Source organism: Canis aureus, chromosome 27, assembly GCF_053574225.1.
Source record: "Canis aureus isolate CA01 chromosome 27, VMU_Caureus_v.1.0, whole genome shotgun sequence".
Taxonomy (NCBI): domain Eukaryota; kingdom Metazoa; phylum Chordata; class Mammalia; order Carnivora; family Canidae; genus Canis; species Canis aureus.
Genome location: NC_135637.1, coordinates 19600987 through 19613424, shown reverse-complemented (window position 1 = coordinate 19613424; position 12438 = coordinate 19600987). Strand labels below are relative to the sequence as shown.

The following is a 12438-nucleotide window of genomic DNA, read 5'->3' as shown; positions in this document are numbered from 1 at the left end:
AGAATGGGAAGGGCAGTAGCTGCTGGCAACCCAGGGACTGTGGAACTACAGACACCCCCAGCTGCAAATTTTTGTCCTGCCATATAGGGCTTCCTGGGCCCTTTGTGTTAACAGATGTTTCTTTCCAGCTAATTGAAACAAAGCTGAGATGACCAGCTGAAGGCAGCGTCTGCTCCAAACCTGGAGGGCACTGCAGCTCTAAGCGGCAGAGCCCGGGGCTCACCGCTCTGGACAGCACCCTCAGGCATTCTTCCCTGGGGGCTGAGGGAGCACAACCTCTGAATTTCACCAGGTGAAGGTGGGTTACTACTCACCTACTGGCATGGGACCCTCTCGTAATAAACTCTCTTTACACTCTGCCTGGGTTCAGAGACTGCTGCCACAGTCTTGTCTTCCCTCACCCTGGGTCTCAGAGCTCTCCTTACCTGCCAAGCCTCAAGCTGCTGCGAGAGGTTCAGTTTCTGCTGAATGGCATCCAGCAACTGGCTGTTCAGAGACATCATATCCATCTTGCACTTGGCGAGTTCCAGCTCCACAGCATTCTTCCTGAAAATAGACCAGTCAGGGTGAGCGTGGATGCCTCGTGCCAGAGGCATGTGACTCTCTACCTGGGGCACCTGGAGTCCACAGGATGAGGAAACAGGCTCTGACCAAACTCAAAACAAATAGGAACTGTGACAGTAACTAGGATGTTACTTGCAGAGAGCTGGAAAGTCCACAGCATGGGCTCACATCCATTTCCTTAACCGGTGTTAACAACGTGTAGTGAAGGGACTATCTGTCCTCCCCATGTTCCAGACGAAGAGGGGGCTCAGAAACAAGGATAGAGGAGGACTGGAACCCAGAGGACCTCAAAGGCCTCACAAGGCACTAAAGAGCTGCTATTCCTTTCCCAACACGCCAGTTCCCACGGGAGGTAGGGACCATGTCCTCCTGGTCCCCTTCTTTTCACTAGCAACCCCCCTCTAAAGGGATCGGGGATCTGTCCTAATGGTACACAGGTGTGCAAAGTAGCCACACAGAGGTGATGATCAAAGCTTAGCTAATCATAGTCGCCCACAATTTAGGACACTGGTGGTAAATTATGTGATGGGGCACAGTCTCCAGTAACAACCATGACACTGAATAGTCACTCACAACGGGGAGACATGATGTATTGCTGAGTGGGGAACGCATCACAAGACAAGGTCTGGTAGGACACCAGCTCTGTAAAAGACAAACTGCCGGAGGGTATTTAAAGGTCATACACAACAAGCTCTGCTTGGCTATCTCTGGATGATGATCGTTGATGGGATTCCCCCATACTTTTGCCCTTTTTTTTTTTTTTTTTTTAATGATAGTCACAGAGAGAGAGAGAGAGAGAGAGGCAGAGACACAGGCAGAGGGAGAAGCAGGCTCCATGCACCGGGAGCCCAACGTGGGACTCGATCCCGGGTCTCCAGGATCACGCCCTGGGCCGAAGGCAGGCGCTAAACCGCTGCGCCACCCAGGGATCCCTACTTTTGCATTTTGTATTTTCACATTTTAATGTTTCATATACTACTGGGTTTGCCTTTTCCAACATTGATAAATCACGGTCCTTCAATGCAAAAGAAAATTAATTTTTTTTCAGGAGTGGGGGAATGGGAATAAAAAGTGTGAGAGACTGAGCAGCTTCTGTCAAGGCGGCACTGGTTGCCCAAATGCCAAAATGGGCATTACTTAGTCCCCCTCAGCGACCACCTTTTGCGTCTGCAAGGGCAGGGCACGCACGCCTCAAGCCCGGCGGCGGCCCGCGGGCGCATCCACGGGCGGCGGGGCCCCGCCCACAGAGGCCTCGGCTGCAGCGAGCTAAGTGCTAAGCGCGGCCGGGAGGCGGGGCAGCTGGTTAAAGCAGTCGGGCCGCGGCCGGGCCGGCGCTTCCTCTCCGGCCTCACGTCCGGGGGTCAGGGAGTCCCCTCCCCTGACACCTCGGGGCCTCCGGACGGCGCCCGGACGGCTCGCAGCACCGGCTCAGCCCGCCGCACTGCGGCTGGGGCACAGGAGCAGAGGCCACCCAATGGGCGCCGGCGTCTCACACGCCCCAGGCTGCCTGTCACGCCCGCTGCCATTGGCTGGCGGCGCACCGCGGAACCCCTCGCGCAGCGCCGGTTGCCATGGACGCCCGGCCGCCACCCCCGCGGTCCGGCGAACGCAGCCCCCCCCCCCCCCCCCCACGCTGGAGACGCGGCGGCCTCGGCCTCGGGAGCAGCTGGGCGTCTCCCGGCAGGTGGCGCCACAGAAGCCGGGAGAGCCCGGGATGTGGTGACGGAGACCTCCGGGCGCAGGGGCGTGGCTGGGCTCGCAGGGGGTCCCCTTCCTTCCGGAAACCCCCGAAGCGGGGCGGTCTTGGCGACCTCCGTTTCCCAGCCTCGGACTGTACCCCAGAGAAAGGCTGCTCACCGGGGAATCTCGGTGCTTAATTCATGGGAAACCCTGGACCAGGAGAGCTAAGCCGCAGAGGCCGCTGATCGATCTATTAATCGTAATTTTAAAAAGTAATGTCTCAAAGGGCTAGTAGAATTCCTTATATATATATGTATTTTTTTTTTGAAGAATTCCTTATTAAAATGAAACCGCTAGTAACTGCCTTTTTGTTTTTGTGAGGCAGACTGCTAACCCCAGATATTTTGGGTGAGGGCCCTGTACCTGCAAGGATATAAAATTTTTACTTAAGTTCTCTGGAACTCACTACTGTGTCAGATAAAAACACCTTAAGGTTTTTGCAGCCCAGGGACAGAGAGAAGTTATTTTTGAGGGTTCTCACTACTGACTGCACACTAGAATCAGGGAGTGGGGTAGGGGGACACTTTTTATTTTTATTTTTTTAAAGATGTTATTTATTTATGCATGAGACACACACACACAGGCAGAGACACAGGTAGAGGGAGAAGCAGGCTCCATGCAGGGAGCCGGACGTGGGACTTGATGCCAGGTTGCCAGGATTACACCCTAGGCTGAAGGCGGCACTAAACCGCTGAGCCACCTGGGCTGCCCTGCCAGGGGGACACTTTTTAAAAGTAGCCCCAAACGAGGAGATTCAGATTGAATTGTTCTGGAGAGGGCCCTGGCATCTAGGGCATTCCCCAGATGATTCTAAAGTGCAGTCAGGATGGAGAATCAGAGATGATGGCTATGAAAGCATCTTGTAAAACTCATAAGGTCCTACACAATTTAAGTGATTCTTTAGGACTGCGGTCTCAATTCTTTATACCACCAGTTTAATTTCTAAGGGACAGAGTAAGAGCTCTCCTCCTGGAGTGATCTAATGCCCTCCCTCAGGGCCAGCCTTATGTAGGGTCCATGAAGGACAGGGCCTCACTGCAGAATCCTCCCTGGGTACTCGGGCAGGTGAATCTGCTCATCAGCTGGGTCAGACGCCAGGAGGTTCACTGGGCCTCCTCTGGCAGAAGCTGACAGCATGCATTTCAAGGTTTCATGGAGACTTGCTGGCTTACATGTCAGAGCTAGGTTCCACTTATTTTAAGGGAAGGGACTAGACAACTTGTTTCTTCTCTCCTGCACCCTGGTACTTCTCTGGTTGTATCTCCCACCTCCCATGCTGATGGCAGATTATGGTCAGAGCTTGATGTTCAACTCTTTTATGCTTGTCCAGCCAAGAGAAGGGGACTAGCCATTCCCTACTTCTAACTTCATTCTTTTTATTCCCAACAGGCTTCCACAATTAGCACCTTAATTTTATTATCTTATTCCCTAATTGTATGACACAATTTCACCCTTTGTTATTCATGAAAGTATGCTCCCACTCCAAAATATTATACTGCTATTCATGTATTTGCTACTGAATCAAATATTCACCAGGAATCCAGTGGCAGAGACACACAGGTTTGTGAACCTCAGTGTATACTTCCTAAATGAACTGGAAATTGTCAGCCAGCCTCACAGAAGGTCCTGGCCAGACTGGAAAAGGGACCCAAAGGTAAAACTAAGTAGTGCAGATGATGAAATGATTAGAGAGAACAGAAGGGAGCAGACAAGTATGTGTGCAGGTGAGGAGGGGGAAGGAGTGAGGAATTTTTAAAGTCAGAAATTAAAATGTGTCCTATTACTTTTTAAAAAGGTATATAGTATCTATTTACAATTTGTTTCAAGTGGGCTTTTAGTTTGCTCACAAGCAGCCTGTGTGGTAAGAGGAAAGGATGTGGGGACCGGGTCAAGAGACCTGAGAGGTGGAGGCCAGTGATCACCACTAGCTGTGGAATGGGGGAAAGTACCTCAGTTTCCTCATCTGTAAAAATTGGGATTAAAAATTTTTTACTTCTTGTTGTGGATGGAAGGATTAAAAGATGAAATGTTTTGTCAGCAGTGAAGTGACCCAGACGTTATAAATGTGTTGCAAAGTGCAATGAGCAGACACATTTGCAGTACATTTTATCTCCTCACAGTGAAGAGGGTAGATTGCATGCATTTAGAAATCATTTAGATAAAGAAAGATAAAGAAATCATTTAGAGGGGGATGGGGAATATGGAAGTATATTTTTGCCTACGCATGTCCAAATTTTTTTTAATGTGAGAGAATGCATTTCTTCTCTGAAGAAAACCCAAAACATTAAGATATGACCCAGTTTGTTGGGAATATAAGGTGATAGAGAAAAACTGCTGAATGACTCTCTAAGGATGCATCAAACCCAGAATGCAGGAAAATTCTAGAAGATGAATGATCAGTTTCTTCAATAAATAAATGCAGTATGAAAAAAAGATGGAGGGGGATTTACATACATATTAACTAAATGGGGTATGTGGATTTTGGAGTCTGATTCTAATCAATCATAAAAACACATTTATAGGCCAGTTGGTTACTAGATGATATTAAGAAATTAGTGTAAGTTTTTTCAAGTGTGACCACTGTATTGTGCTTGCGTGTTTTCCAGAAAGAGTCTTTTTCTAGTAGAATCTATACCAGATGAGATGAGGAGGTATCTTATGATTTGCTTCCATAGAATCCAGTGGGGAGGGGGACAAAGCAGGTGGGATACAGATGAAACAGTAGGCCATATGCTGATTAGGGATAGAACTAAAACACAGGTAGGTAGGGATTAATCTTATTTTTTTTCTACTTTTGTGTATGCTTGAATATGCCCATAATAAAAATAACAACTCCCCTAAAAAACACTAAAAATAAAGAGGTTGAGGTCGATCTATATAATGAAATTGAAAAGCTAAGATACAAAGCTACATGTACAGGATACATACTATTGATACTTAAAAAGCTGAAACTATTGCATGCACACCTGCACACGCATAGGAAAAAGATCTGCAAGAGACACACACGACTTTCCACAGTAGTATCTGTATGGGGAGAAGAATGAGACTGGGGGTGAGGGTGGGTATGGGTAGCAGGGAAACCCTTTCACTTTTGTCTTCTTCTGTATAATCTTACTTTTAAAACTGAGCATATACTCCTGTTGCTTGTGATTAAAGTAAAATTTAGCAAGCTATGCCCACTCACTTTGCAATGGCCTCATCGCGGTCCCGGATGGCCTTCTGAAGCTGCTCCTTTGGCTCCTGGTCCTCAGATGTCACTCTGAGTCGGTCTCTCTCCTCCTTCAGTGCAGTCATCTCCACACTCAGCAGTGTTACCTGACAGGGGACCACAGGGATGAATGTGGGGACACCACTGCTGCTGGCCTGGGGTGTTGCTCTCGAAGAGGCAGAAAGAAACAAGCAGCTCCAGATGGGTGCTTGTAGCTTCCTGGGGCCCCTGGCTCTGAAAGACATCCACCTCTTCTGGAGAAAAGATGCCACATGCTGGGCTGGAGCCCACTGGCCAGGGGCCAGGTAGGGGTGAGGGTAGGGGATGAAAGTCAGCCCTGGACAGCAGCCACGGGGGCTGGTCCCCCTTGTATGTGGCACGCCACACCACTGCTTCCACTTCAAGGCATTCCCAGGGAGCTAATGAAGACCCCACATGCATCAGGGCTCTGAAACACACGTTTAAGGGTAGGGACTCAAGTTTTGTTTCCAGCCACCTTCCACTCAACCTGGAATACTGCTATCCACAGGGCCCTGGCAGGACCCCAAAGCAAAGCCTGGGACCTGGCTCCCATTTCTGTAGCAGTACATGATGCAACCTGTAATTCAGCTTCCCTGGTCAAAGCCATATGAAATTTAGACACCTATGAGACATTATCTTTCACTTTTCTGTGGTCCACGCCTCGTGAGTGGTCCCACAGCCCATTCATTGGGAGTCATCCTTTGGTGGTAAGGTGCCCTTCCTAGTGGCTCCCTCAGTGACCACAACTTACCCTCTGTACACCTAGAGTTCTGCAATGGCAGGAAGCATGCTCTATTCATCTGTGCATCTCAGAGCCTGACTGTATAATGCTTAATCCCCAAACGCTTATGCAGTAGACAGTGGTCTTCTTTTTGCCAGTCATCATCCCAAATCCTTTCCTATTTGGAGGACATTCTTGGTTTCAGGAATTTTGGTGGGAGATAGGGGATGCTCTCTCACTAAGGAAGTCCAAAGGGGAGAGACATGTCCTTTCCTAGGCACACAGGCATGGACAGGTAACCTAGATGTGCCAGTCACACACCCCTACCTGGGACTGATATTCTTGAGGATTCAGCAAAGCCACAGGCCAGGGGGAAATTATTACAGTGACAGCATATTGTTTCTGTGGCCCCCACTTCCTATGGCTCCTTCCTGTTTTAGAGTTCAGTTCCCCAGCCTTCCTATTGATTCTGTCAGGTATCAGATTTAATTTCAATATAGTCTCTGTCTTCTTAAGTTAAGCAGAGAGAGTTTTTGTTTGTAACCAGAAACCCAGCTTGGTAGAACTTTCAGTAAATATTTGAATGAATGGAAGGGTGGGAGCTCTCAGTCAATAGGCTCAGACTGGGAGTCAGACTGGCTCTGCCCTCTTGTTAAATATTACACATACTTGGACATTTTTCCAAGAGAGGATTCATCTATACCGGTCCAGCCCTCCCACAAGGAGACAGATACCACCCTCCAGTGTACTCCCCGCCCCCTTCTCAAGTCCCAGGCTTAAACATCTTCAGATGGATTGAAATGGTACAAAAACCCCAGGAACAAGGCTGAAGATCGAGCTTCCCTGAAGATGCTTTGGACTCCCTGGACTGAGATGGCAGAGTTGCCAGCTCCTGGGGAAGAGGCGCTCGGGAAGAAATCAGGGGACACCCAGCAATGAAGAGGTGTACAGGACAGTATGTTCTTACTGTGGGCCATGGATTTTGGTGCCTCGTAGGAAACATTACGTGCCTCCTGGGACTGATATTCTTTGTATCTTAGAACACTTAGGTGCCTTGTAGGAAACATTAGGACCCAGTGCTCTGTGCTTTCATGGTGGCGACAGCTGCGGTGAGCAGGGCTACAAGCTATAGGGAAGAGCATGCTGGGGTGCCTGCAGAGGCCACAGGGTGGAGCTGGTCCTGAGGCAAGCAGGCAGCAGGTGAGAAACCCAGCCTCACCCTACTTACTAGTAGGTTCTGGAGCCTGGTAGGCCAGAAACTCAAGACCCAGGAAATATCAGAAAACCAGACCTCCTCCAACCAAGTAAGCCCTAATGTGACGTTGGGCTGGCTATGCTCCAGACAAGGGTTTTGTCAGCTGAGTAAGCTATAGAGAAAACTACATGCAATAGAGGAAATGCCGACATTTAATATGCTCCCGAAAAAACTCAACAAGAATTTTGTGCTTTAGTCTGGAAAATGTGGTCAAGGTAGAGACCATCAGCTATCTGCCTTAGAAGTAGCAGGGAACTTACCTTCTTTGAGCTGCACAAACTTTTCATAAAAAGCAGGAATCAAAATAACTAGTTTCCACCATCAAGTTGTTGTGAGGATCAAATGAGGCAGATGACTCGAAGGACCTAGCTCAATGCCTGGCACTTGGTGGCAAGCTCTACTCCTCTCTTTTCTCTGAACCTGTGTGGACCTACTGATGGCTATCATGAGGACTGACCTGGCTTGTTTATACAGGGACTTAGGTTGCAGCCACCCCTAAATCCACTTTTCCTACACAAAGTAGGTGTTCTTGAGAATGAATAGGATCTAAGAAAACATGCTGAAGTCATATATCTAGGGCTTTATCTGCCCTTTTGTTTGGTAATTATTTTTGTGCCTACTTGGTAAGGCCTGTGCCAGATGCTATAGGAAAAGGCAAAGAGAAGCCAAACCTCGAGCCTGTCCTCATGGGGGGGCGCGGTCTAAGTGTTAACTGAGAAGATGAGATGTGAGTGAGGATAGTAACCATGACCCAGCAGGGCCAGGGGCTCCAGGAGGAAGGGGATCAGGAGTTGGAAGGAGGAAGTGAAACCTGAAGGATGAGTAGGGCTGATATGTGCAGGTGGCCAGGGAAAGTCTTCTGGGTAGAGGCGAAGGGCTGGAGAAAAGGCCCAGATGGGGGGAAGCACAGGGTGTGTGTGTCATGCCCTTTCATAGGCAAGGAGGGGAGATGCAACCCTTTCAGTTGGTGAAAGCCAAGGAGGGGAGATGCAAACAATAAGGAAGAAGGCTACATGGTCAGTATGCAGTCAGACTGTGGGGCCATGGGAGCTGGCGGCTTCCCACCACTTGCTGATAGGAAGTCAGTCCAGAATTTGTAAGAGAGCTCAAGCTGTGCTTCATGAAAATCAACCCAAATCATGTGGAGGGTAAGTGGGTGGGGGACGTGATGACCAAAGCCATGGTGTGATAGAATGAAGGTCTGAAGTAGGGCAGTGGCTAAGATGCAAGGAAAAAAAATACAGTGAGTTTCACACAGGAGGGGTCACCAAGAGGTCATCAGCCAAGGCCTTCCATGTCCCCAGTACATGCTCCACTGTGTTTTCATGCTCCTCTGGAATAACTGGCTAGTGCTCCAGTCAAGCCCTATCAAGGAGCCCAACACAGGACTGGGACTGTTTTTTAAGACTGATTGGTTGATTTGAAAAAAAAAAAGAGAGAGAGAGAAAGAGCCAGCATATACGCAGCAGCAGGGAGGGTGAGGGGAGAATCTCAAGCTGACTCCCTGCTGAGCAAAGAGCCCGATGTAGGGCTCGATTCCAGGACCCTGAGATAATGACCTGAGGCAAAATCAAGAGTCAGCCACTTAATCAACTGAGCCACCCAGGAGTCCCAGGCCTGGGACTGTTTCTCACTGCATCTCCCACAGCCTGGCTTGCTGGCTTGGGAACTGGTGGAGAGGCTCCATAGATAACTGGTTTTCCGATTGCTCTGAACATCCTCCTTGCCTCCCAGCTGTTGCTCCAGATCCCAGTAAACCCTGATCAGGAGGGAACAGGAGCCTGCAAAGCTGTGGAGAATGCAGAGAGGGGGTAGGGAGCTCTCCATGGCACAAGGGTGTGGGGTAGTCCTCAGGTCTAGTTACAGATTCTTGTCTCAAAATAATTATCAGTTAAAATTAAACCTGAGTGCTCTTTTATTTAAAAATCTGGATAGGGCAGCCCAGGTGGCTCAGCGGTTTAGCGCCACCTTTGGCTCAGGGCGTGATCCTGGAGACCCGGTGTCGAGTCCCGCGTCGGGCTCCCTGCATAGAGCCTACTTCTCGCTCTGCCTGTGTCTCTGCCTCTCTCTCTCTGTGTCTCTCATGAATAAATAAATAAAATCTTTTTAAAAAATAAAAAAAAAATAAAATAAAAATCTGGATAGGTTTCTGAGGGTCTGGTCACTTCACGTTCTAGGTCCCCCACCTTTTACTTCTGGCTCAGTTTCCAGGAGAAAAAATAACACTCTTGGGTAGGAAAGCAGTGGGCTTGGAGGATCATCCCTTGGATGAGGTTTCCTCTTAGTCTTGGAGCTGTCTGCTGGGACTTTGGTTTCACATAACCTTGTCTGGGCTCTGTCCACCTCATCCCCAGCCCCACCAGGATACAGAGCTGGTGTGAGCCCCCTCCTCACAATTCTAGAAGCTGGGGAGCACAGGGCATAGTCAAGCCACTCCTGAGCATCTCAGGGTCTAGGGCAGTGGAGGGCAGTGCTCAAGAGCTGCCATACTAATTGCACAAGGAGTGCTGTGCCCGCTCTGACAGCCACCACGTCTCCACTGGCATTCTGCGATTCAATCTGCATCCTAACCCCTGCCCTGGGAGGTCAGTGTGTTCCTGTCACGGGATGCTTTTGGATGGATGGAGTTTGGCTGAGAGAGCTGTTGCTTTGACAAAGCTTCTGGGCAGAGAGGACCTGCTGAAGGGGCACAGTCCTATCCCCCATGGGACTGAGGATAACTATCTGCCTGATGAGCTATTGGAGGGGGAATCCACAGGAAATGGCAGAAACCACTTATCAGTTGAACTTTTAAGGAGCATCCCCTGGTGGAGAAAGGCTCCGAAAGAGCTGGGTCCAGGCCCTCAGCAACCTGTGCCTTGCTCGTGTTTCTGAGTAACGACCCTGCTATTTCTAGTTCTGCTACTCTGAGAAGCAAAGAAACAAACCAGCCGACCTCAAGGAGCTGATAAGCAGAAGCACCCCCACAAAAATTTAAATAGGCTTTAAAGTAAATAACACTTTTATTAACCCAAAGAACTTTTAGAACCACTTTTTCCAGTTTTTATTCTTACAGTTTGAAGACCTGTGCTAAGTCTGGCTGAACGACCACCTGAAGGACTTAGGTTCTAGGCATGACAATGCCATTCTTTGGGGCTTGGACAGAGACCAGCGACAGCTCTCAACAACATCTCTCCTCACTATCTGGTCACTCCCAGCAAGATGCAAGATTATAGCAACAGCTGCGGGAAGGCCTCCCAGTATCTTACAAGAGAATTATATTAGGATGTCCAAAAACTATGACTCCCAAAAGGAGTTTATTTCTCTAAGGTCCTTTAAATTTAAGAAATACTGACTGAAGCAAAAGCCAGGCTGAACTTCCCTCTCTCAGCACTCTGGTGCAGCAGGAAGGGATGACTAGCTTTGGTTGAAGAAGAAAGGGGGCAGGCTGGGTGGGGGCACGGTTTAAAACGCTACCTGTCTGGTGTTCCCCACAAATGGGACAGAATACCACACATTACCCTTGTCAAGAGGAAAAGCCTTATCCATCTCCTTAGCTTGTGTTAAAAGCTCCTTTCTGGGTGGGGGTGCTCCTAAGCCCTTTAGAACTTCTCAGATTGGAATACAGATGCCCTTCTCCCAGATTCTCGAGAAAGATGAAATCATGATCAAACAGGAATGGAACAGCAAGACCAGCAGTAAGTGCTTCTAAAGCTTAAAAACAGGCTGGCAGAGGTGATGGCATTAGAGAGAGAACAGGCCTGTAAAGATCAATTACTTCTTGGTTTGCAAACTTCCCTGCTTAGAAGCTGCTGGAAAAACAACCATGAATATCCTGAGAGCTACAGCACTTTAAACTGCCAGAATCCGCCAGATAATTTGGGCTCTGTGGCAGGCAGCATGTCACTGGAGGAAATGGAAGGTCAGCTATTCTTACCTCTAACAATTTTACTTTGGGCTAAACCAGAAGGCTGGCTTCTTCTCTTGAAGACTCCCAGCTCACCTCAACATCAGGTCACCGTCCTCTGAGGATTCGTCAGAGGAGAGCCACTTCTCAAATAGATGTGAGAGAGGGAAACTCATGAGGGGCCCAGAGAGCCTGGAGGTGCTCACCTGACTGTGCAGTTGCTGCAGCTCCTCTAGGCTTTGCCTCAGTTTACCCCTCTCTCCCTCCATGAGTTCCCTGAGGGCTCTCGAGTCCTCACTGGTCTGCCTTATCTGTTCTTCTAAGGAGTCATCATCAATTCTCCGGGAGCTCTGACAGCAAAAGAGAAAGCCACCAAACCAGAGAGATGGTGCAAGTGGGGGTGGGTGTGGTGAGACAATTAGTGGGAGAGAGAGAGAGGGGAGGTACGGGGAGGAGGCAGAGATGGGTGGGTGTGGAGGAAAGCAGGAGAGAGGAGATGGGGTGGGAAGGTGGAGGGAGGAAAGAGGAGAGACACAGGAGGGAAGAAAGAAAGGGTTAGAGAAGAGAGACTCTCTTGCCCAATTTTGATCTGCAAACATTAGCTAGACACTTATTTTTGTTTCAGGCTTCAGGGGAGGGAAGTCACATGAAGAGCACATCTCACTCTGACTTCTCCCTTGCCCCACAATGTCCCGGCCTCCACACCCACAGCACATTCCACAAATCCACATGGCATGTTCAGGTAAAGACAACCACCCTTTCACAGGATTTCATCTGATAGGGGCAGAAAGACGTTAACTATTCTGTAGAAGGGTGGGCCCTGCAGAGAAACAACTGCCTGAGAGCCGGGGGTGTGAATGCAGAGTAAGTACGGCAGAAATCTGTCACGAAGCTGGAAGAAACGCCAGCCTGCCCAGGAGGCCCACAGGAACTTTCCTCTCCTTAAGAGGAGCCGCACCTGGAATTCTAAAAGGCCATTGTTGATCTTCTCAACTTTCTGTGCTCCCCTATATCTTTTGAGTTTAAGATCTTTTAAGTTTGCC

General features: G+C 49.1%; 1 protein-coding gene across 6 annotated transcripts in view; it reads right to left on the bottom strand.

Moving 5' to 3' along the window:
• BICDL1 (BICD family like cargo adaptor 1) overlaps positions 1-12438 on the bottom strand; it is a 103817-nt gene that overhangs the window by 4011 nt on the left and 87368 nt on the right. For 3 of the 6 annotated variants that reach the window (XR_013366630.1, XM_077875881.1, XM_077875883.1), the window contains exons 7-9: positions 11602-11745; positions 5489-5619; positions 426-546 (exon numbers count right to left, since the gene is read on the bottom strand). Coding sequence is in view for 4 of the 6 variants with exons in the window: in XM_077875881.1 (XP_077732007.1) it covers positions 426-546; positions 5489-5619; positions 11602-11745 (396 nt within the window). In the remaining 2 variants the exon portion in view is untranslated. Of the gene's footprint in view, positions 1-425; positions 547-5166; positions 5329-5487; positions 5620-6284; positions 6433-11601; positions 11746-12438 lie in introns of those variants that run through there. The other 3 variants (XM_077875885.1, XR_013366631.1, XM_077875884.1) reach the window with 3 other exon arrangements.